Source organism: Triturus cristatus, chromosome 3_2 (assembly GCF_964204655.1).
Source record: "Triturus cristatus chromosome 3_2, aTriCri1.1, whole genome shotgun sequence".
Classification (NCBI taxonomy): Eukaryota; Metazoa; Chordata; class Amphibia; order Caudata; family Salamandridae; genus Triturus; species Triturus cristatus.
In genome coordinates, this window is record NC_140584.1 from 879,034,714 (window position 1) to 879,056,429 (window position 21,716).

The 21,716-nt window shown below is 47.4% G+C and overlaps 1 protein-coding gene across 3 annotated transcripts in view; it reads left to right on the plus strand.

The window, feature by feature from the left end:
* Positions 1-21,716, plus strand: part of ABR (ABR activator of RhoGEF and GTPase) — a 1,177,460-nt gene that overhangs the window by 874,692 nt on the left and 281,052 nt on the right. For all 3 annotated transcript variants that reach the window (XM_085649250.1, XM_085649252.1, XM_085649251.1), the window contains exon 11: positions 3,485-3,607. In XM_085649250.1, coding sequence (XP_085505376.1) covers positions 3,485-3,607 — 123 coding nt within the window. The remainder of the gene's footprint in view (positions 1-3,484; positions 3,608-21,716) is intronic.

Here is a 21,716-nt window from a genome sequence, read left to right on the forward strand (position 1 = left end):
GCCAACTATGAAGATGTGAACGAAATCATAACTGGGGCTCACAACATATTATTTGATAAGATAAGAAGTTTCTTTTTCAAGCCATTATGTCGGTGCCATGAATTACCTATAGCGCAGCAACACCGGTATAACAAGGACTGTAGGCAAACCTATTAGCTCCTTTCAGCAGCAATAAAGTCTAAAAGCTAGCTTCTATTCAACAAGCAAGGAAATTGGATACGCTGTCCCAGTGGAGAGCAAGAAAAGATTGGGATGAACAGCGGGACGAGTATAAGACTCTATCGTCCAATTTAATGTAACTTAATTTGCAAGTAGAAAGGCTAAAACGAGCAGATGTTGCTAAGATATGGGTCAGTTTGTAGTAAACAATAGGATAATACAATGTGAAAGGAAGCAAACTTAGGGAGTCAATGGCCGAAAAGGTAAACATGGCAGAGTTAGCAGTTTTATCGATTGTTCATTTATTTGGACTGGCATGCTGTAGGAAGGTGGGATCGTCTCAGCGAATCACTTGCCAACAATGCTGTCACCAGCTAAGGTTTGTAGCAGTAACCATTCAGAGACAGTGACATGAAGCAGCCAGGGACAGTGAGCATATGTTTCCCGTGTGCTGGGTGGGAGCACATAGACAGAGGCTGTTGCCCCCATACTTGCTGATGCTCACAGCTTTAAGGGCCCTTCCCCTCATTAGATACCCGTGATGTCAGCTTGTGTTTATATACGTAGGGAAAGCGGTGAACTCACACGATACCTTCACCCTGCTTATTGTGCTATAGCTGTTGGGAACACAATTCTAAGCCAGGAAGGCCCCATATTTGGCCAATTAAAAATTCTTAACAGGATTGCAGGTCCATAAGCGCCTAGTTCACCAATGCCTTGTTACCGATGCCATATTTTCCAGCCTGAGAAACAGATTTAGGTGTTGCTCTTCTCGCTCAGCCTTTCCTGGAGCCAGGGAGTTGGGAAACGTTCACAAATTTGGGTCCTCGAGCTGAGAGATGTATTCTTCGGCAGCTCAGTCAGTCATATTGGCTTTATCGGGAGTTATCAATACATCACCTTTGTAGACAAAGTGGAAGTTAAACTTTCTTCGTGCTACGATATGAAGGGAAGCGATGGAATGAAGCATTTCAGCTATGGTTCAATTCTGGCTCCATATGTAGGTGCCAGATCTTCCCATAATTACGTTAGGAAGATCTGCTGTGGCTTCGCTAAGAAAGTTAGGAACACCATTCACGTCTAAGCTGAACGGCAGTGGGGCCAAAAGACATCCTTTGTTAGTCTGCCCTGGGCTTCTGAGTAATGTTGCAAATTAATGCCGTCCTTTACGGGTTACAGAACAGGACCCATAATTTAGCCCACTAAAAGCTGGCTCGCAGGGGCAGGGCACCTATAACAGCGAAGGGAGAAACGGGTGCTCTGGCAGCGACGGAAGCCTCCCCAGAGCTGTGGCGGAGTTACAGGGCGATCTGGAGGCAGAAGGGTACAGTAAGGGTACCTCTGCGACAGGCGGTACAGTAAGGGTACCCCTGTCAGGCACAGTAAGGGTGCCCGAGCCAAGGTCCGGGAGCCGAAGGAGGTTCTGGGAAGACCGCGACGGTGCCCCGTTAGTCCTTCGGGCGGTTGGGGGGCCTGACCAACCGGGGGTGTGCCACAACACGCTCCGCCCCTGTCAAAAGGGGCGGGAGTAGTAAACAGATCACGTGATCCAGTGGATGATCTGAAAATATGTGCCGCACTGCCGGGCATCGACCCACCGTGCGTGCTGGCTTGCCAGGCGGGCGGAGCAGCGAGGGGCTGCTTGCCCTGGATCGCCCGTAAGATAACCCACTTATCGTCATACTTATGTTGTATTAAATAAACCTGCAGCAGTTCTTCACCCACAATGAAAGTGTCAGTGTAATCCTTGGGTGACGTCTGTGCATGCGTGTTGAGTGGAGCGGATGACGGTGTGGTCACTATGCCGCTGCCCGCGTCCCACGCAGAGGGACATCAGCAGGGTAGCCTTCTAGTGGCCGCCCGTCGGAGCCTCCCCCCCCCCTTGCTTCGCCTCGTAGCGAGGCCGCGCCTCGGGGAGGGGAGGCCCCCAATGGGTTTGCCTTAGGGAGGCGTGCCAATAGGGTGGGCGAGGCTAGACCCCCCTTTTAGGCGCCTCACCCCCTCAGTTCTGCCTCTGCTTCCTGCGCCGCTCCTCCTGGCCACGCTAATTCTCACCCTTTCCGCTTACCCTGCGCGGCGGAGGCAGCGCGCTATTGGAATGTTTTAATGTTTTTCCTTGCGTTGCAGGCGGAGTTACAGGGCGATCTGGAGGCAGAAGGGTACAGTAAGGGTACCTCTGCGACAGGCGGTACAGTAAGGGTACCCCTGTCAGGCACAGTAAGGGTGCCCGAGCCAAGGTCCGGGAGCCGAAGGAGGTTCTGGGAAGACCGCGACGGCGCCCCATTAGTCCTTCGGGCGGTTGGGGGGCCTGACCAACCGGGGGTGTGCCACAACACGCTCCGCCCCCGTCAAAAGGGGCGGGAGTAGTAAACAGATCACGTGATCCAGTGGATGATCTGAAAATATGTGCCGCACTGCCGGGCATCGACCCACCGTGCGTGCTGGCTCGCCAGGCGGGCGGAGCAGCGAGGGGCTGCTTGCCCTGGATCGCCCGTAAGATAACCCACTTATCGTCATACTTATGTTGTATGAAATAAACCTGCAGCAGTTCTTCACCCACAATGAAAGTGTCAGTGTAATCCTTGGGTGACGTCTGTGCATGCGTGTTGAGTGGAGCGGATGACGGTGTGGTCACTATGACTCTTCTTATGTTATCCTCTCTATTTCTTACTGCATCTCTCCATTAAGCCTGATTGTTTCCCACCTTGCCCCTCTCCCTCCTCCACCCCCACCCCCCCTGTGTTTTTCATGTTTTCCACGTGTGGAAGTAAACAAAGCCAGCATCTCAACCTGCAAGCGTTTGTTCTCACCTCTCCTTCAGTAAGGTCTATCCAGCGACCCTACTTTCTGGCCCATCCTGCTCCACTGAAGAGGTCTTTGTTTGAATCCCTTTCGAATAATTCTCATGCGTGGAGAACATCCCTTCACAATTATTTGACATGTCCCCTGCTCCTTAAGGCAACAAGACATTCTTTCTTTGTATAGAGGGAACATTTATGGGGCATATGCTGCTTGAAACAAAGTGATGAAGCACATGCCAGAAATAATTCGCCCTACCTATTTTGTCAAGTGTCGTACTTCTCCTGAACAATTTCAGGCCACATAGCATCACCAAAATGGCCACCCTTCCTGTTTCTGTTCTGGAATCCATCTTGGTGATACATTGCTCCTATGTGAGGAGACCCGGGCAGGAAGTTGCTCTAGTGGCGTTTTCCATGTTTTAAAACTACACCTTGTATTCCAGACAAAAATACTTACAAATGAAACGGGCAGTCATCTATGGGGGATATTAGTTTTTATCATTGTGTTGTGTCTCCTTGAGCAGAAGGCGAGCAAGGGACAGAGTCGAGCCATTGACCGCATGAAGAAGAAGATGTTTGAGAGCGAGTCCTGGCTGCTGATGAACTCTCCCACCATTCCCTTCCGGGTCCACAGCAAGAATGGAAAGGTAAGACATGCGCACATCCTCCCAGGAGGGGTCGCGCTCTTCGACTGTGAAGGTCTGTCTCCGTCGGCCTCTTCCAGATCCAAGGTGCTCTAATTCCAAATGTGTGTCTCACTTTGAATTAATGTCACTTTTAAAGTCTGACTGGGATTCGAGTCCCTGGACATGAATTAAAATTTGGGGCATTAATGAACTTCGTGAAATTAAGATGCCTTCATTCGAGTGTAGCTGTTAACGAGCCGTGATTCCTCCGGGGAGCTCTTTTTAACTAGTGCAGGGATTTCAGCTTGTGGCGCGGAGGTGTGTGACAGTCACAGTGTCAGAAGGCAGTGCTTAGTAACTTCAGGAAAGTCTTAGGACAGTTAAAACAAGCTTAAGTAAACGTCAGTGGTAACTCCTCAACTACTGTAACTAGCTCTGTACTGTATCAGGATCTGGGACCCTCGGTGGAAGGATAAAGTGTCATGTGTGAACTCTACGCTCAAAATCCAGTGTTTGTTTTTCAGCAACATGGTTTCTCACCCTGTCCTGGGATGGGGAGCACACGCAGGGTCCAGGCAGATCGTGTCTGAGGACTGTGCCTGGGAGCAGGCGCCCGCTTTGTTTCTGCGTTGGTTGAGAAGCAGTGGCTGCAGTTCTTGGTGAAGAGGCAGAGGCGCTGCCTGCTCTGGAGAAATAGATGAAAGCACAGCGAGGGCGAAGTCACATGGGCCAGCATGTTTTTTTTTTTCGTCTTGCAAACTTATATCGTGCAAACTCGACCCACGGTATTGGAGCGATTTACATGAGCACCAGTTTACTTTACACAAGGATATATTAATTTTTGGTAGGCACAGGGAGATGAAGTAATTTGCCTTGAATCACAGGATGTGGAGCCGACAGAGAGGATCGAACCTGATTTCCCAGGTCCAAAGTCGGCAACTCCGACCATTACGCCACATCGCCTCAACAGCGCAGGTCTGAGGCAACCAGTGAGTGGCTAACATGGAGGCTTGTGCGCCCTGGAAGTCACTTCGCAGGGGAGGATTTATGAGCCCGCCCCTCACACTGAGTCAACACTGAGGGCCATATGTAGGTAGCTTCACATTTACCGACTCATAAATACTGAATTTTACCGATTCGGTATTTATGAATCGGTAAATGTGATGTAGGTAATAATTCGGTAACATTTACCGATTTGGAAAAAGTCGGTAATTTCGAATCAGTATTTACCGATTCGGTAATGAGGCATACCTTCCCATTGATTCCTATGGGCCAGGAGGCCCATAGGAATGAATGGGAAGCCAGTTACCATTACCGATTCGGTAAATACCGATTCGGTAATGGGGGAGGCAGTATCATGGGTGGCAGGGTGTCACATTGACACCCTGTTGCACCCCTGATTCGTCCATGTGTGCACATACATGCCCTAAGGGCATGTATGTCTGCCACATGGCACTGTTACATCTGCTAAATATCACGTTTTGCAAGGAATTCGGTATTTATCACCAACCTATATTTGGTGGTAAATACCGAATTCTAATTCCTACTCATCACTCATTAGAGTGTTTCCTACATATCATTTCAGGATTCGGTATTTACCGATTCGGTAATTTTACCGATTCGGTAAATTACCGAATCCTGAAATATGCCCCCTACATCTCAAATAGCTAAATACCGGTCGGTAACGTGATATTTACTGAATTTCGGCCTTTACCGACCGGTATTTAGCTACCTACATATGGCCCTGAGAGTCGGGAACAGGTGCAGGGGTGAAGTCTTGACCCAACAAATGGAGATCCAGTACTTTTGTTGGGTTAAAAAAAGTAAACGCCAGTGCGTTATGAAAGACAATAAGTGAAATTCAACAATAACAAGCTGTGAACGGCTTGGTAAAAACGGCAGGAAATAAAAGGTAGTGTGTGGTACTGAGGACCTGCACTTCCAGCAGTGCTGCAATAAATTTAATGAGGGAGTACCGGCACTTTCCAGCAGTGCTGCAGTACATTTAATGAGAGAGTACCGGCACTTCTCAGCAGTGCTGCAATACATTTAATGAGGGAGTACCGGCACTTCCCAGCAGTGCTGCAATACATTTAATAAGGGAGAACCGGCACTTCTCAGCAGTGCTGCAATACATTTAATGAGGGAGTACCGGCACTTCCCAGCAGTGCTGCAATACATTTAATGAGGGAGTACCGGCACTTCCCAGCAGTGCTGCAATACATTTCATGAGGGAGTACCGGCACTTCTCAGCAGTGCTGCAATACATTTAATGAGGGAGTACTGGCACTTCCCAGCAGTGCTGCAATACATTTAATGAGGGAGTACCGGCACTTCTGAGCAGTGCTGCAATACATTTAATGAGGGAGTACCGGCACTTCCCAGCAGTGCTGCAATACATTTAATGAGGGAGTACCGGCACTTCTCAGCAGTGCTGCAATACATTTAATGAGGGAGTACCGGCACTTCCCAGCAGTGCTGCAATACATTTAATGAGGGAGTACCGGCACTTCTCAGCAATGCTGCAATACATTTAATGAGGGAGTACCATGTCTGATTTATGGCAGGGAGGGGGCACATCAGGAGTGAGGCGAAAGACAGGAGGCACACTGACATGGGGTGGGGAGGGAGGGGGGAGGGCCTGTATGGGCTGGAAGCTCATTCTCCCGGCTATTGGCTGGTAACTCTGTATGTGTAAAACATTCTTTGACCGTGGAGGAAGCGGGGTTTGTACTGAGCTGTTATGAAAACAATAAAAAATGTTTCAACAAAAAAAATGAGGGAGTACCGGCACTTCTGAGCAGTGCTGCAATACATTTAATGAGGGAGTACCGGCACTTCCCAGCTGTGCTGCAATACATTTAATGGGGGAGTACCAGCACGTCTCAGGAGCAAGCAGGTACTCTAAATAGTAAGTACCTACACTTTCTTAGTTCCATTTAACACACTGAATATCCGTATAAAAATATCACTACATTTTATTTCCTGAATGTTTTTTTTTTACCAAACCGTTCACAGGACTTTAGCTTGCTATTGTTAAAGTGCACTTATTGTCTTTCACAACGCACTGGTGTCTGCATTTTTTTTAACCAAACAAAAGTCCTGGTTCTCAGTTTGTCGGCTCAAGACATGTATTCAGTGCAAAACCCCGAGAGTCTATTTCATTGCACAGTAACTCCCAATACTAGAGGTAGCATTGTCCTATATTGTCCATAGCCCTCACACCTATGGTGGATTTAAGGAGAAGATCACATGTACGTTTATTATCACATCCACCTAATGCTCAGTAACTGTATATACGGCAATGTCCTGCTGGAGACGGTCATCTAGGTTATTCGTATACTATACACCCCTTCTGTACGTAATGACAAATATCAAATGCTTGTATACTACCTCATCTTTTTTCTTTTCTTATGATTGTAAACTGTAAAGCGCTCTGATACCCTCGTGGGTCACGTTCGCGCTATATAAAACTTTATAAATAAATACAATACATACATTGTTAGCTCACACAGCCCTCTGCTGGACATTTCTATTACTGCATTTTCGTTTTGACCCTCACAAAGTATAGTTTTCTTTCTATTTGCTTTTCAAATGATGTTTGCGAGTCTTATATGAGACAAGTCTTACATTTCTCCAGTAGACCCCCCTTGTGACGTTTACATAAGAAACTTAGCAGTACAATATATATATCATGACAACAGTCGAATCTGAAATTATCATAGTACACACGTTTCCTTCCAAAACCATCTTTAAAAGCAGCAGCCATGCATTCATACTTCACTTCCGAGCATCCATTCCAACAGGAAGCCATCTCTATAGGCAAGATGTATAAAGATTAGGAATAGCAATTTCCTTATTGCGATTCTTTGAGAATCACAATTAGAAAATCGCTATACCCAACTTTGGAGTTTCATTTTTTAAGAGTAGGCAGTGGTCCTTCCGACCACTGCCTTCTTGTAAAAACTATTTTGCCAACCATTCTCCAAGAAGAAGGGATCCCAGTGTTAATGTGTTACCACCATTTTTTAAAAGGCTATGAATTGAGATGTTTTGCGACTGCTTTTCAGTAGGAAAATATTCGTACATACCATTTCAATTTGGTATTAGGAAGGGACGCCCTGAACACGCTCCTTCCAAATACCGAATCGCAAAACTCAAATTGCAATTCGGTAACAAGTTATCAAATCGCTATTTGGGCTTTATTCACCCCAAAAAAGCATTTTTCCATTCACAAATTGCCCGATTCTGCAAATAGGACTGTTGACGACTCAAAAAATGCTTCGTACTTCTAGATCTAGAATACTTAGTATCCCCCTGTACAAGACTGGTTTCCAGCTAAAGTCATCTGTATAAGAGGCCTCATTGTCCAGTAGACATCTCAACTGGGCGCCACCTTCGAATTTCCCAGCATCTAATTCTACTGGAGGTGACAGCACTGCGTTTCACAGTCATAGTTTCTACAGGAAGGGATATCACTTCTTTTTCCACCAAAATCATCTTTAAAAGAAGAAACCAGGCAACCCGAAGACATTTCGCTGCGTCCACCTCAATTTTGGGGATTTCCCAGGATCCATCAATACCAGAAGTGACGTCACTGGTATAACCTGTAAATCATTTTCCTTTACATTCTTACACTTACTTGTTCTTTATAAATTATTTCCGTGTTTCCAGAGTGAAAAGTATGGGGATAATAAACCATGCCATTAACTATGATTGAAAACATTAAATAGAATGTATAGTTTTGAGGTACCATAAAATGTTTACTTTCCCTTCTGTATGTTGAAATGTTTTTTTCTTATACATTTTTTTTAATAACTTCACAAACATTGCAGCTCGGCAACCACCTTATTAAAGCAAGTCATAGTGCCTTTGCCAGCGCTTGTTTAATTAGAGATAAAACTGTTTCTTTAGTCCCTACGTTTGATGGTTCTTTGTGTTGTCATACAGGGATAATGCTACATTCTCTGTGCCCCCTCCATGCCCAAAGCAATCATCAACCTAACTAAAACATTTGGAATTCAGAAACAAACTAGAGGCCTTGCAGTCCTAGCAACTGTTTACACTCACACTCTTCTTGGAGCTCACCTCTGCCTATCCTCACCTCTCCCCGAGTTATCTTTCTACACACCTCACCTGGCCTGAATTAGCTTCTTAGAAGAACTAAGCTGATCCTCTCGGACTGTAGTAAAATCTTTACCCAACTCCTAATAAGTAGCCCACAGTAAATGTGTGTGAACAGCCTACAGCGTCGCATCAAATAATAAACTTCGATGTGCATAGACACCATATGTCCATGGCACGTCCTGAAACTTAAATATCTTTCTCTTCCTCATGTGTTGTAAAATTGTTGATGCATCTGCTAAGGACAATAAATAGGCACTGAATGCATCACCTGTCTTGATATATGTAAATTTTACCCTAAACAACCAGGGCCACACTGGGAATCCAATGCTGCCCTGGCCCCTTCCACCTTGCGCTCTCATCTCTTTGCTTTCTCTCTCCTGAAGCACCCGCTGCATGCTGCCATTTTCCAGGAAACCTGGAGAAGGTGACAGAGGTACCACCATTGGCCCCCTGCCCTAAAAACAAGCCTCCAGAGGCCCCAGCCCACCAGGGAAATACCCGGTGGAAAAAAACTGGCAGTCTAGGCCTGTAAACAACCGTTGTTTACCTTGTGGAAGCTCTCCACATGGGTGTCAGCATCAATATACTTCTAGAGAGAGGGTAGACCCCGCCTGAACGAGGCGTCTCCAAAGAGCTCTTACTTTTGGATTTGTGGCATCTCTTACTTGTGGATTCCGCACTGGTCTGCATGTCCTTTGCCCTCAAAAGACCATTTTACTGTCGATGCACTCTGATGTGCCTTGTTTCATGAACATTGCTGCTGTAGATGCTCTTGTTGCAACATCATCACACTTGGTGCTACCCTCAATCCCGTGACTTCACACAAGGCGCCACCCTCACTGCACTGACATCACACTGGGTGTTACACTCATTGCAGTGACATCACAATCAGCGGTACTCTCCCTGCAGTGACATTAGTAGAACCTTCCCTTACTATAGCTGTGCCCTGCTGAATTTGTAAAGACTGCTGCACCACTAGTCAACGAGAACTCGTACTGCAGTAATATCACATTGGGAGAGATGGCCTTGCTGCAGTCGCCATCATCCTGTAATTTGCTCTTTGTGGAGGAGCAACCTGTGCTGTACTGTAGGCAGATGTTACTGAGAGCTGCTCCTTTTGCAGTAGCGTATACTGGATGGCTGCATCACTGGAGACCTGCGTTTTCTTCCACTGGCATTGGTACTAACCTCACAATAGCAACATCACCCCGGGAGTGGTCCTGCCCGCAGTGCGGTGACATTACAATGTAATGAGCCAGTGCAGCGTTTACATGAGTGTAAGATTCCATTATTGTGTATGCATCTGCTTGAATGCTGTACTTCCTTAGTAACGTCATATTTAGATGTGACATTGCTGCACGAATATCACACTAGCTACGGCCCTCACTGCATCAGCTGCACCTCACAGGTCTACTGTAAACACCCTGTCCGACAGAGAAACAAACCAGATGAAGCACGGATGTATGCAAGGAAAAGTCTTCTGCATGGTAATGGACGTGCACCGCTGCCCTGTGTGCCCAACTGTACTGATGTCTGGACCCCCTAATGCTGATTTTTGTTGTCATAGGCGAACACGACACATGTGCGTGTGTTCCATGATAGAGGCCTGTCTCAAAGATTGTTGATAGTCCTTAATTTGAGCTGGTGGTTGCCAGTGGGGGCCACCAGCAGTCATTTTTGGGGACGTCACTTATTTTTCCTCATCAGAAATTTGCCGGGTGCAAGAGTGGGAAAGACACTGAAAGGGGAAAGACTGAAGAAGAGAAAGACCGAAAAAACTTTACAAAGGGAGAAAGCCGGGCCTGTAAAAGTGAGATAAAATGGCAGCGAGTGTTTGGTAGTGACTTAAAGAGGCATGAGGTGGATTCAAGGCTACACAATTGTGATATTCAATGTGCTGCTATTTAATGGCACCAGGCACAGGCTTCTGAGCAGTACTTTGGGAACCAGTGCTCAAGCTATTACAAATTGAGCACCACTTGTTTGGACAAGGAAGGGCACCCAAAGTGCTACCCAGATAGAGCTGAGAGGCTACTGCCTTCACTAGGAGTTAAGCAGCACAAACGCGGTGGTGGCAGCATAACTTGTCGTGGTCACTAGAAGTAAACTGCTCCTTTTTAACCTGTTCACCAGAGTGAGGCGTACAGGCCCACCCATCATACAGATCTGCTGCTTTGTGCTTAACTCACCCCTGGCTTACATCGGTTTGGTTTGTAGTGCTGTGCTATGCATAAGTGGTGTATCTTTGCTCAATGTACCTGGGAAGGGTACAATTCATGGATAATGCAGTACTGTGCAGTGCGTGCATGTTGGATACATGTGCTTGATCTATGTGTGCCTATGTGTGGTACAGTACAGGAAGGATGCACTGCGTGCAGGTTAAATACATTTACTGGGTGTATATGTACTTGTAAACAGAAGGGGGATGGGAGCACACTGCTACCTCCCAGCACAGTTCGCCCCTTTGCATCCTGGTACATGCAGTTCAATTTAAATGCTTACTTGATATTTTTCAGAGTGTCTCACCAAAGTTGGTGCAGGTTAGTGCTGTTAATCTCTAGACACATGTGTTTCTGGATTTCATCCTTCTTCAGTAGAGATAAAACGAAATTCTTCTGGGGTTGGCTGAGAAAGCTGCCACAATCCTCTCAGGTCTCTGTACCTCTGCCTGGCGCACAGGTGCCTCCCATGAGCTCGTCAGCCCAGTGGCTCAAGGGAGCCTTTTTTAAACAGAAGGGGGATGGGAGCACACTGCTACCTCCCAGCACAGTTCGCCCCTTTGCATCCTGGTACATGCAGTTCAATTTAAATGCTTACTTGATATTTTTCAGAGTGTCTCACCAAAGTTGGTGCAGGTTAGTGCTGTTAATCTCTAGACACATGTGTTTCTGGATTTCATCCTTCTTCAGTAGAGATAAAACGAAATTCTTCTGGGGTTGGCTGAGAAAGCTGCCACAATCCTCTCAGGTCTCTGTACCTCTGCCTGGCGCACAGGTGCCTCCCATGAGCTCGTCAGCCCAGTGGCTCAAGGGAGCCTTTTTTAAACAGAAGGGGGATGGGAGCACACTGCTACCTCCCAGCACAGTTCGCCCCTTTGCATCCTGGTACATGCAGTTCAATTTAAATGCTTACTTGATATTTTTCAGAGTGTCTCACCAAAGTTGGTGCAGGTTAGTGCTGTTAATCTCTAGACACATGTGTTTCTGGATTTCATCCTTCTTCAGTAGAGATAAAACGAAATTCTTCTGGGGTTGGCTGAGAAAGCTGCCACAATCCTCTCAGGTCTCTGTACCTCTGCCTGGCGCACAGGTGCCTCCCATGAGCTCGTCAGCCCAGTGGCTCAAGGGAGCCTTTTTTAAACAGAAGGGGGATGGGAGCACACTGCTACCTCCCAGCACAGTTCGCCCCTTTGCATCCTGGTACATGCAGTTCAATTTAAATGCTTACTTGATATTTTTCAGAGTGTCTCACCAAAGTTGGTGCAGGTTAGTGCTGTTAATCTCTAGACACATGTGTTTCTGGATTTCATCCTTCTTCAGTAGAGATAAAACGAAATTCTTCTGGGGTTGGCTGAGAAAGCTGCCACAATCCTCTCAGGTCTCTGTACCTCTGCCTGGCGCACAGGTGCCTCCCATGAGCTCGTCAGCCCAGTGGCTCAAGGGAGCCTTTTTTAAACAGAAGGGGGATGGGAGCACACTGCTACCTCCCAGCACAGTTCGCCCCTTTGCATCCTGGTACATGCAGTTCAATTTAAATGCTTACTTGATATTTTTCAGAGTGTCTCACCAAAGTTGGTGCAGGTTAGTGCTGTTAATCTCTAGACACATGTGTTTCTGGATTTCATCCTTCTTCAGTAGAGATAAAACGAAATTCTTCTGGGGTTGGCTGAGAAAGCTGCCACAATCCTCTCAGGTCTCTGTACCTCTGCCTGGCGCACAGGTGCCTCCCATGAGCTCGTCAGCCCAGTGGCTCAAGGGAGCCTTTTTTAAACAGAAGGGGGATGGGAGCACACTGCTACCTCCCAGCACAGTTCGCCCCTTTGCATCCTGGTACATGCAGTTCAATTTAAATGCTTACTTGATATTTTTCAGAGTGTCTCACCAAAGTTGGTGCAGGTTAGTGCTGTTAATCTCTAGACACATGTGTTTCTGGATTTCATCCTTCTTCAGTAGAGATAAAACGAAATTCTTCTGGGGTTGGCTGAGAAAGCTGCCACAATCCTCTCAGGTCTCTGTACCTCTGCCTGGCGCACAGGTGCCTCCCATGAGCTCGTCAGCCCAGTGGCTCAAGGGAGCCTTTTTTAAACAGAAGGGGGATGGGAGCACACTGCTACCTCCCAGCACAGTTCGCCCCTTTGCATCCTGGTACATGCAGTTCAATTTAAATGCTTACTTGATATTTTTCAGAGTGTCTCACCAAAGTTGGTGCAGGTTAGTGCTGTTAATCTCTAGACACATGTGTTTCTGGATTTCATCCTTCTTCAGTAGAGATAAAACGAAATTCTTCTGGGGTTGGCTGAGAAAGCTGCCACAATCCTCTCAGGTCTCTGTACCTCTGCCTGGCGCACAGGTGCCTCCCATGAGCTCGTCAGCCCAGTGGCTCAAGGGAGCCTTTTTTAAACAGAAGGGGGATGGGAGCACACTGCTACCTCCCAGCACAGTTCGCCCCTTTGCATCCTGGTACATGCAGTTCAATTTAAATGCTTACTTGATATTTTTCAGAGTGTCTCACCAAAGTTGGTGCAGGTTAGTGCTGTTAATCTCTAGACACATGTGTTTCTGGATTTCATCCTTCTTCAGTAGAGATAAAACGAAATTCTTCTGGGGTTGGCTGAGAAAGCTGCCACAATCCTCTCAGGTCTCTGTACCTCTGCCTGGCGCACAGGTGCCTCCCATGAGCTCGTCAGCCCAGTGGCTCAAGGGAGCCTTTTTTAAACAGAAGGGGGATGGGAGCACACTGCTACCTCCCAGCACAGTTCGCCCCTTTGCATCCTGGTACATGCAGTTCAATTTAAATGCTTACTTGATATTTTTCAGAGTGTCTCACCAAAGTTGGTGCAGGTTAGTGCTGTTAATCTCTAGACACATGTGTTTCTGGATTTCATCCTTCTTCAGTAGAGATAAAACGAAATTCTTCTGGGGTTGGCTGAGAAAGCTGCCACAATCCTCTCAGGTCTCTGTACCTCTGCCTGGCGCACAGGTGCCTCCCATGAGCTCGTCAGCCCAGTGGCTCAAGGGAGCCTTTTTTAAACAGAAGGGGGATGGGAGCACACTGCTACCTCCCAGCACAGTTCGCCCCTTTGCATCCTGGTACATGCAGTTCAATTTAAATGCTTACTTGATATTTTTCAGAGTGTCTCACCAAAGTTGGTGCAGGTTAGTGCTGTTAATCTCTAGACACATGTGTTTCTGGATTTCATCCTTCTTCAGTAGAGATAAAACGAAATTCTTCTGGGGTTGGCTGAGAAAGCTGCCACAATCCTCTCAGGTCTCTGTACCTCTGCCTGGCGCACAGGTGCCTCCCATGAGCTCGTCAGCCCAGTGGCTCAAGGGAGCCTTTTTTAAACAGAAGGGGGATGGGAGCACACTGCTACCTCCCAGCACAGTTCGCCCCTTTGCATCCTGGTACATGCAGTTCAATTTAAATGCTTACTTGATATTTTTCAGAGTGTCTCACCAAAGTTGGTGCAGGTTAGTGCTGTTAATCTCTAGACACATGTGTTTCTGGATTTCATCCTTCTTCAGTAGAGATAAAACGAAATTCTTCTGGGGTTGGCTGAGAAAGCTGCCACAATCCTCTCAGGTCTCTGTACCTCTGCCTGGCGCACAGGTGCCTCCCATGAGCTCGTCAGCCCAGTGGCTCAAGGGAGCCTTTTTTAAACAGAAGGGGGATGGGAGCACACTGCTACCTCCCAGCACAGTTCGCCCCTTTGCATCCTGGTACATGCAGTTCAATTTAAATGCTTACTTGATATTTTTCAGAGTGTCTCACCAAAGTTGGTGCAGGTTAGTGCTGTTAATCTCTAGACACATGTGTTTCTGGATTTCATCCTTCTTCAGTAGAGATAAAACGAAATTCTTCTGGGGTTGGCTGAGAAAGCTGCCACAATCCTCTCAGGTCTCTGTACCTCTGCCTGGCGCACAGGTGCCTCCCATGAGCTCGTCAGCCCAGTGGCTCAAGGGAGCCTTTTTTAAACAGAAGGGGGATGGGAGCACACTGCTACCTCCCAGCACAGTTCGCCCCTTTGCATCCTGGTACATGCAGTTCAATTTAAATGCTTACTTGATATTTTTCAGAGTGTCTCACCAAAGTTGGTGCAGGTTAGTGCTGTTAATCTCTAGACACATGTGTTTCTGGATTTCATCCTTCTTCAGTAGAGATAAAACGAAATTCTTCTGGGGTTGGCTGAGAAAGCTGCCACAATCCTCTCAGGTCTCTGTACCTCTGCCTGGCGCACAGGTGCCTCCCATGAGCTCGTCAGCCCAGTGGCTCAAGGGAGCCTTTTTTAAACAGAAGGGGGATGGGAGCACACTGCTACCTCCCAGCACAGTTCGCCCCTTTGCATCCTGGTACATGCAGTTCAATTTAAATGCTTACTTGATATTTTTCAGAGTGTCTCACCAAAGTTGGTGCAGGTTAGTGCTGTTAATCTCTAGACACATGTGTTTCTGGATTTCATCCTTCTTCAGTAGAGATAAAACGAAATTCTTCTGGGGTTGGCTGAGAAAGCTGCCACAATCCTCTCAGGTCTCTGTACCTCTGCCTGGCGCACAGGTGCCTCCCATGAGCTCGTCAGCCCAGTGGCTCAAGGGAGCCTTTTTTAAACAGAAGGGGGATGGGAGCACACTGCTACCTCCCAGCACAGTTCGCCCCTTTGCATCCTGGTACATGCAGTTCAATTTAAATGCTTACTTGATATTTTTCAGAGTGTCTCACCAAAGTTGGTGCAGGTTAGTGCTGTTAATCTCTAGACACATGTGTTTCTGGATTTCATCCTTCTTCAGTAGAGATAAAACGAAATTCTTCTGGGGTTGGCTGAGAAAGCTGCCACAATCCTCTCAGGTCTCTGTACCTCTGCCTGGCGCACAGGTGCCTCCCATGAGCTCGTCAGCCCAGTGGCTCAAGGGAGCCTTTTTTAAACAGAAGGGGGATGGGAGCACACTGCTACCTCCCAGCACAGTTCGCCCCTTTGCATCCTGGTACATGCAGTTCAATTTAAATGCTTACTTGATATTTTTCAGAGTGTCTCACCAAAGTTGGTGCAGGTTAGTGCTGTTAATCTCTAGACACATGTGTTTCTGGATTTCATCCTTCTTCAGTAGAGATAAAACGAAATTCTTCTGGGGTTGGCTGAGAAAGCTGCCACAATCCTCTCAGGTCTCTGTACCTCTGCCTGGCGCACAGGTGCCTCCCATGAGCTCGTCAGCCCAGTGGCTCAAGGGAGCCTTTTTTAAACAGAAGGGGGATGGGAGCACACTGCTACCTCCCAGCACAGTTCGCCCCTTTGCATCCTGGTACATGCAGTTCAATTTAAATGCTTACTTGATATTTTTCAGAGTGTCTCACCAAAGTTGGTGCAGGTTAGTGCTGTTAATCTCTAGACACATGTGTTTCTGGATTTCATCCTTCTTCAGTAGAGATAAAACGAAATTCTTCTGGGGTTGGCTGAGAAAGCTGCCACAATCCTCTCAGGTCTCTGTACCTCTGCCTGGCGCACAGGTGCCTCCCATGAGCTCGTCAGCCCAGTGGCTCAAGGGAGCCTTTTTTAAACAGAAGGGGGATGGGAGCACACTGCTACCTCCCAGCACAGTTCGCCCCTTTGCATCCTGGTACATGCAGTTCAATTTAAATGCTTACTTGATATTTTTCAGAGTGTCTCACCAAAGTTGGTGCAGGTTAGTGCTGTTAATCTCTAGACACATGTGTTTCTGGATTTCATCCTTCTTCAGTAGAGATAAAACGAAATTCTTCTGGGGTTGGCTGAGAAAGCTGCCACAATCCTCTCAGGTCTCTGTACCTCTGCCTGGCGCACAGGTGCCTCCCATGAGCTCGTCAGCCCAGTGGCTCAAGGGAGCCTTTTTTAAACAGAAGGGGGATGGGAGCACACTGCTACCTCCCAGCACAGTTCGCCCCTTTGCATCCTGGTACATGCAGTTCAATTTAAATGCTTACTTGATATTTTTCAGAGTGTCTCACCAAAGTTGGTGCAGGTTAGTGCTGTTAATCTCTAGACACATGTGTTTCTGGATTTCATCCTTCTTCAGTAGAGATAAAACGAAATTCTTCTGGGGTTGGCTGAGAAAGCTGCCACAATCCTCTCAGGTCTCTGTACCTCTGCCTGGCGCACAGGTGCCTCCCATGAGCTCGTCAGCCCAGTGGCTCAAGGGAGCCTTTTTTAAACAGAAGGGGGATGGGAGCACACTGCTACCTCCCAGCACAGTTCGCCCCTTTGCATCCTGGTACATGCAGTTCAATTTAAATGCTTACTTGATATTTTTCAGAGTGTCTCACCAAAGTTGGTGCAGGTTAGTGCTGTTAATCTCTAGACACATGTGTTTCTGGATTTCATCCTTCTTCAGTAGAGATAAAACGAAATTCTTCTGGGGTTGGCTGAGAAAGCTGCCACAATCCTCTCAGGTCTCTGTACCTCTGCCTGGCGCACAGGTGCCTCCCATGAGCTCGTCAGCCCAGTGGCTCAAGGGAGCCTTTTTTAAACAGAAGGGGGATGGGAGCACACTGCTACCTCCCAGCACAGTTCGCCCCTTTGCATCCTGGTACATGCAGTTCAATTTAAATGCTTACTTGATATTTTTCAGAGTGTCTCACCAAAGTTGGTGCAGGTTAGTGCTGTTAATCTCTAGACACATGTGTTTCTGGATTTCATCCTTCTTCAGTAGAGATAAAACGAAATTCTTCTGGGGTTGGCTGAGAAAGCTGCCACAATCCTCTCAGGTCTCTGTACCTCTGCCTGGCGCACAGGTGCCTCCCATGAGCTCGTCAGCCCAGTGGCTCAAGGGAGCCTTTTTTAAACAGAAGGGGGATGGGAGCACACTGCTACCTCCCAGCACAGTTCGCCCCTTTGCATCCTGGTACATGCAGTTCAATTTAAATGCTTACTTGATATTTTTCAGAGTGTCTCACCAAAGTTGGTGCAGGTTAGTGCTGTTAATCTCTAGACACATGTGTTTCTGGATTTCATCCTTCTTCAGTAGAGATAAAACGAAATTCTTCTGGGGTTGGCTGAGAAAGCTGCCACAATCCTCTCAGGTCTCTGTACCTCTGCCTGGCGCACAGGTGCCTCCCATGAGCTCGTCAGCCCAGTGGCTCAAGGGAGCCTTTTTTAAACAGAAGGGGGATGGGAGCACACTGCTACCTCCCAGCACAGTTCGCCCCTTTGCATCCTGGTACATGCAGTTCAATTTAAATGCTTACTTGATATTTTTCAGAGTGTCTCACCAAAGTTGGTGCAGGTTAGTGCTGTTAATCTCTAGACACATGTGTTTCTGGATTTCATCCTTCTTCAGTAGAGATAAAACGAAATTCTTCTGGGGTTGGCTGAGAAAGCTGCCACAATCCTCTCAGGTCTCTGTACCTCTGCCTGGCGCACAGGTGCCTCCCATGAGCTCGTCAGCCCAGTGGCTCAAGGGAGCCTTTTTTAAACAGAAGGGGGATGGGAGCACACTGCTACCTCCCAGCACAGTTCGCCCCTTTGCATCCTGGTACATGCAGTTCAATTTAAATGCTTACTTGATATTTTTCAGAGTGTCTCACCAAAGTTGGTGCAGGTTAGTGCTGTTAATCTCTAGACACATGTGTTTCTGGATTTCATCCTTCTTCAGTAGAGATAAAACGAAATTCTTCTGGGGTTGGCTGAGAAAGCTGCCACAATCCTCTCAGGTCTCTGTACCTCTGCCTGGCGCACAGGTGCCTCCCATGAGCTCGTCAGCCCAGTGGCTCAAGGGAGCCTTTTTTAAACAGAAGGGGGATGGGAGCACACTGCTACCTCCCAGCACAGTTCGCCCCTTTGCATCCTGGTACATGCAGTTCAATTTAAATGCTTACTTGATATTTTTCAGAGTGTCTCACCAAAGTTGGTGCAGGTTAGTGCTGTTAATCTCTAGACACATGTGTTTCTGGATTTCATCCTTCTTCAGTAGAGATAAAACGAAATTCTTCTGGGGTTGGCTGAGAAAGCTGCCACAATCCTCTCAGGTCTCTGTACCTCTGCCTGGCGCACAGGTGCCTCCCATGAGCTCGTCAGCCCAGTGGCTCAAGGGAGCCTTTTTTAAACAGAAGGGGGATGGGAGCACACTGCTACCTCCCAGCACAGTTCGCCCTTTTGCATCCTGGTACATGCAGTTCAATTTAAATGCTTACTTGATATTTTTCAGAGTGTCTCACCAAAGTTGGTGCAGGTTAGTGCTGTTAATCTCTAGACACATGTGTTTCTGGATTTCATCCTTCTTCAGTAGAGATAAAACGAAATTCTTCTGGGGTTGGCTGAGAAAGCTGCCACAATCCTCTCAGGTCTCTGTACCTCTGCCTGGCGCACAGGTGCCTCCCATGAGCTCGTCAGCCCAGTGGCTCAAGGGAGCCTTTTTTAAACAGAAGGGGGATGGGAGCACACTGCTACCTCCCAGCACAGTTCGCCCCTTTGCATCCTGGTACATGCAGTTCAATTTAAATGCTTACTTGATATTTTTCAGAGTGTCTCACCAAAGTTGGTGCAGGTTAGTGCTGTTAATCTCTAGACACATGTGTTTCTGGATTTCATCCTTCTTCAGTAGAGATAAAACGAAATTCTTCTGGGGTTGGCTGAGAAAGCTGCCACAATCCTCTCAGGTCTCTGTACCTCTGCCTGGCGCACAGGTGCCTCCCATGAGCTCGTCAGCCCAGTGGCTCAAGGGAGCCTTTTTTAAACAGAAGGGGGATGGGAGCACACTGCTACCTCCCAGCACAGTTCGCCCCTTTGCATCCTGGTACATGCAGTTCAATTTAAATGCTTACTTGATATTTTTCAGAGTGTCTCACCAAAGTTGGTGCAGGTTAGTGCTGTTAATCTCTAGACACATGTGTTTCTGGATTTCATCCTTCTTCAGTAGAGATAAAACGAAATTCTTCTGGGGTTGGCTGAGAAAGCTGCCACAATCCTCTCAGGTCTCTGTACCTCTGCCTGGCGCACAGGTGCCTCCCATGAGCTCGTCAGCCCAGTGGCTCAAGGGAGCCTTTTTTAAACAGAAGGGGGATGGGAGCACACTGCTACCTCCCAGCACAGTTCGCCCCTTTGCATCCTGGTACATGCAGTTCAATTTAAATGCTTACTTGATATTTTTCAGAGTGTCTCACCAAAGTTGGTGCAGGTTAGTGCTGTTAATCTCTAGACACATGTGTTTCTGGATTTCATCCTTCTTCAGTAGAGATAAAACGAAATTCTTCTGGGGTTGGCTGAGAAAGCTGCCACAATCCTCTCAGGTCTCTGTACCTCTGCCTGGCGCACAGGTGCCTCCCATGAGCTCGTCAGCCCAGTGGCTCAAGGGAGCCTTTTTTAAACAGAAGGGGGATGGGAGCACACTGCTACCTCCCAGCACAGTTCGCCCCTTTGCATCCTGGTACATGCAGTTCAATTTAAATGCTTACTTGATATTTTTCAGAGTGTCTCACCAAAGTTGGTGCAGGTTAGTGCTGTTAATCTCTAGACACATGTGTTTCTGGATTTCATCCTTCTTCAGTAGAGATAAAACGAAATTCTTCTGGGGTTGGCTGAGAAAGCTGCCACAATCCTCTCAGGTCTCTGTACCTCTGCCTGGCGCACAGGTGCCTCCCATGAGCTCGTCAGCCCAGTGGCTCAAGGGAGCCTTTTTTAAACAGAAGGGGGATGGGAGCACACTGCTACCTCCCAGCACAGTTCGCCCCTTTGCATCCTGGTACATGCAGTTCAATTTAAATGCTTACTTGATATTTTTCAGAGTGTCTCACCAAAGTTGGTGCAGGTTAGTGCTGTTAATCTCTAGACACATGTGTTTCTGGATTTCATCCTTCTTCAGTAGAGATAAAACGAAATTCTTCTGGGGTTGGCTGAGAAAGCTGCCACAATCCTCTCAGGTCTCTGTACCTCTGCCTGGCGCACAGGTGCCTCCCATGAGCTCGTCAGCCCAGTGGCTCAAGGGAGCCTTTTTTAAACAGAAGGGGGATGGGAGCACACTGCTACCTCCCAGCACAGTTCGCCCCTTTGCATCCTGGTACATGCAGTTCAATTTAAATGCTTACTTGATATTTTTCAGAGTGTCTCACCAAAGTTGGTGCAGGTTAGTGCTGTTAATCTCTAGACACATGTGTTTCTGGATTTCATCCTTCTTCAGTAGAGATAAAACGAAATTCTTCTGGGGTTGGCTGAGAAAGCTGCCACAATCCTCTCAGGTCTCTGTACCTCTGCCTGGCGCACAGGTGCCTCCCATGAGCTCGTCAGCCCAGTGGCTCAAGGGAGCCTTTTTTAAACAGAAGGGGGATGGGAGCACACTGCTACCTCCCAGCACAGTTCGCCCCTTTGCATCCTGGTACATGCAGTTCAATTTAAATGCTTACTTGATATTTTTCAGAGTGTCTCACCAAAGTTGGTGCAGGTTAGTGCTGTTAATCTCTAGACACATGTGTTTCTGGATTTCATCCTTCTTCAGTAGAGATAAAACGAAATTCTTCTGGGGTTGGCTGAGAAAGCTGCCACAATCCTCTCAGGTCTCTGTACCTCTGCCTGGCGCACAGGTGCCTCCCATGAGCTCGTCAGCCCAGTGGCTCAAGGGAGCCTTTTTTAAACAGAAGGGGGATGGGAGCACACTGCTACCTCCCAGCACAGTTCGCCCCTTTGCATCCTGGTACATGCAGTTCAATTTAAATGCTTACTTGATATTTTTCAGAGTGTCTCACCAAAGTTGGTGCAGGTTAGTGCTGTTAATCTCTAGACACATGTGTTTCTGGATTTCATCCTTCTTCAGTAGAGATAAAACGA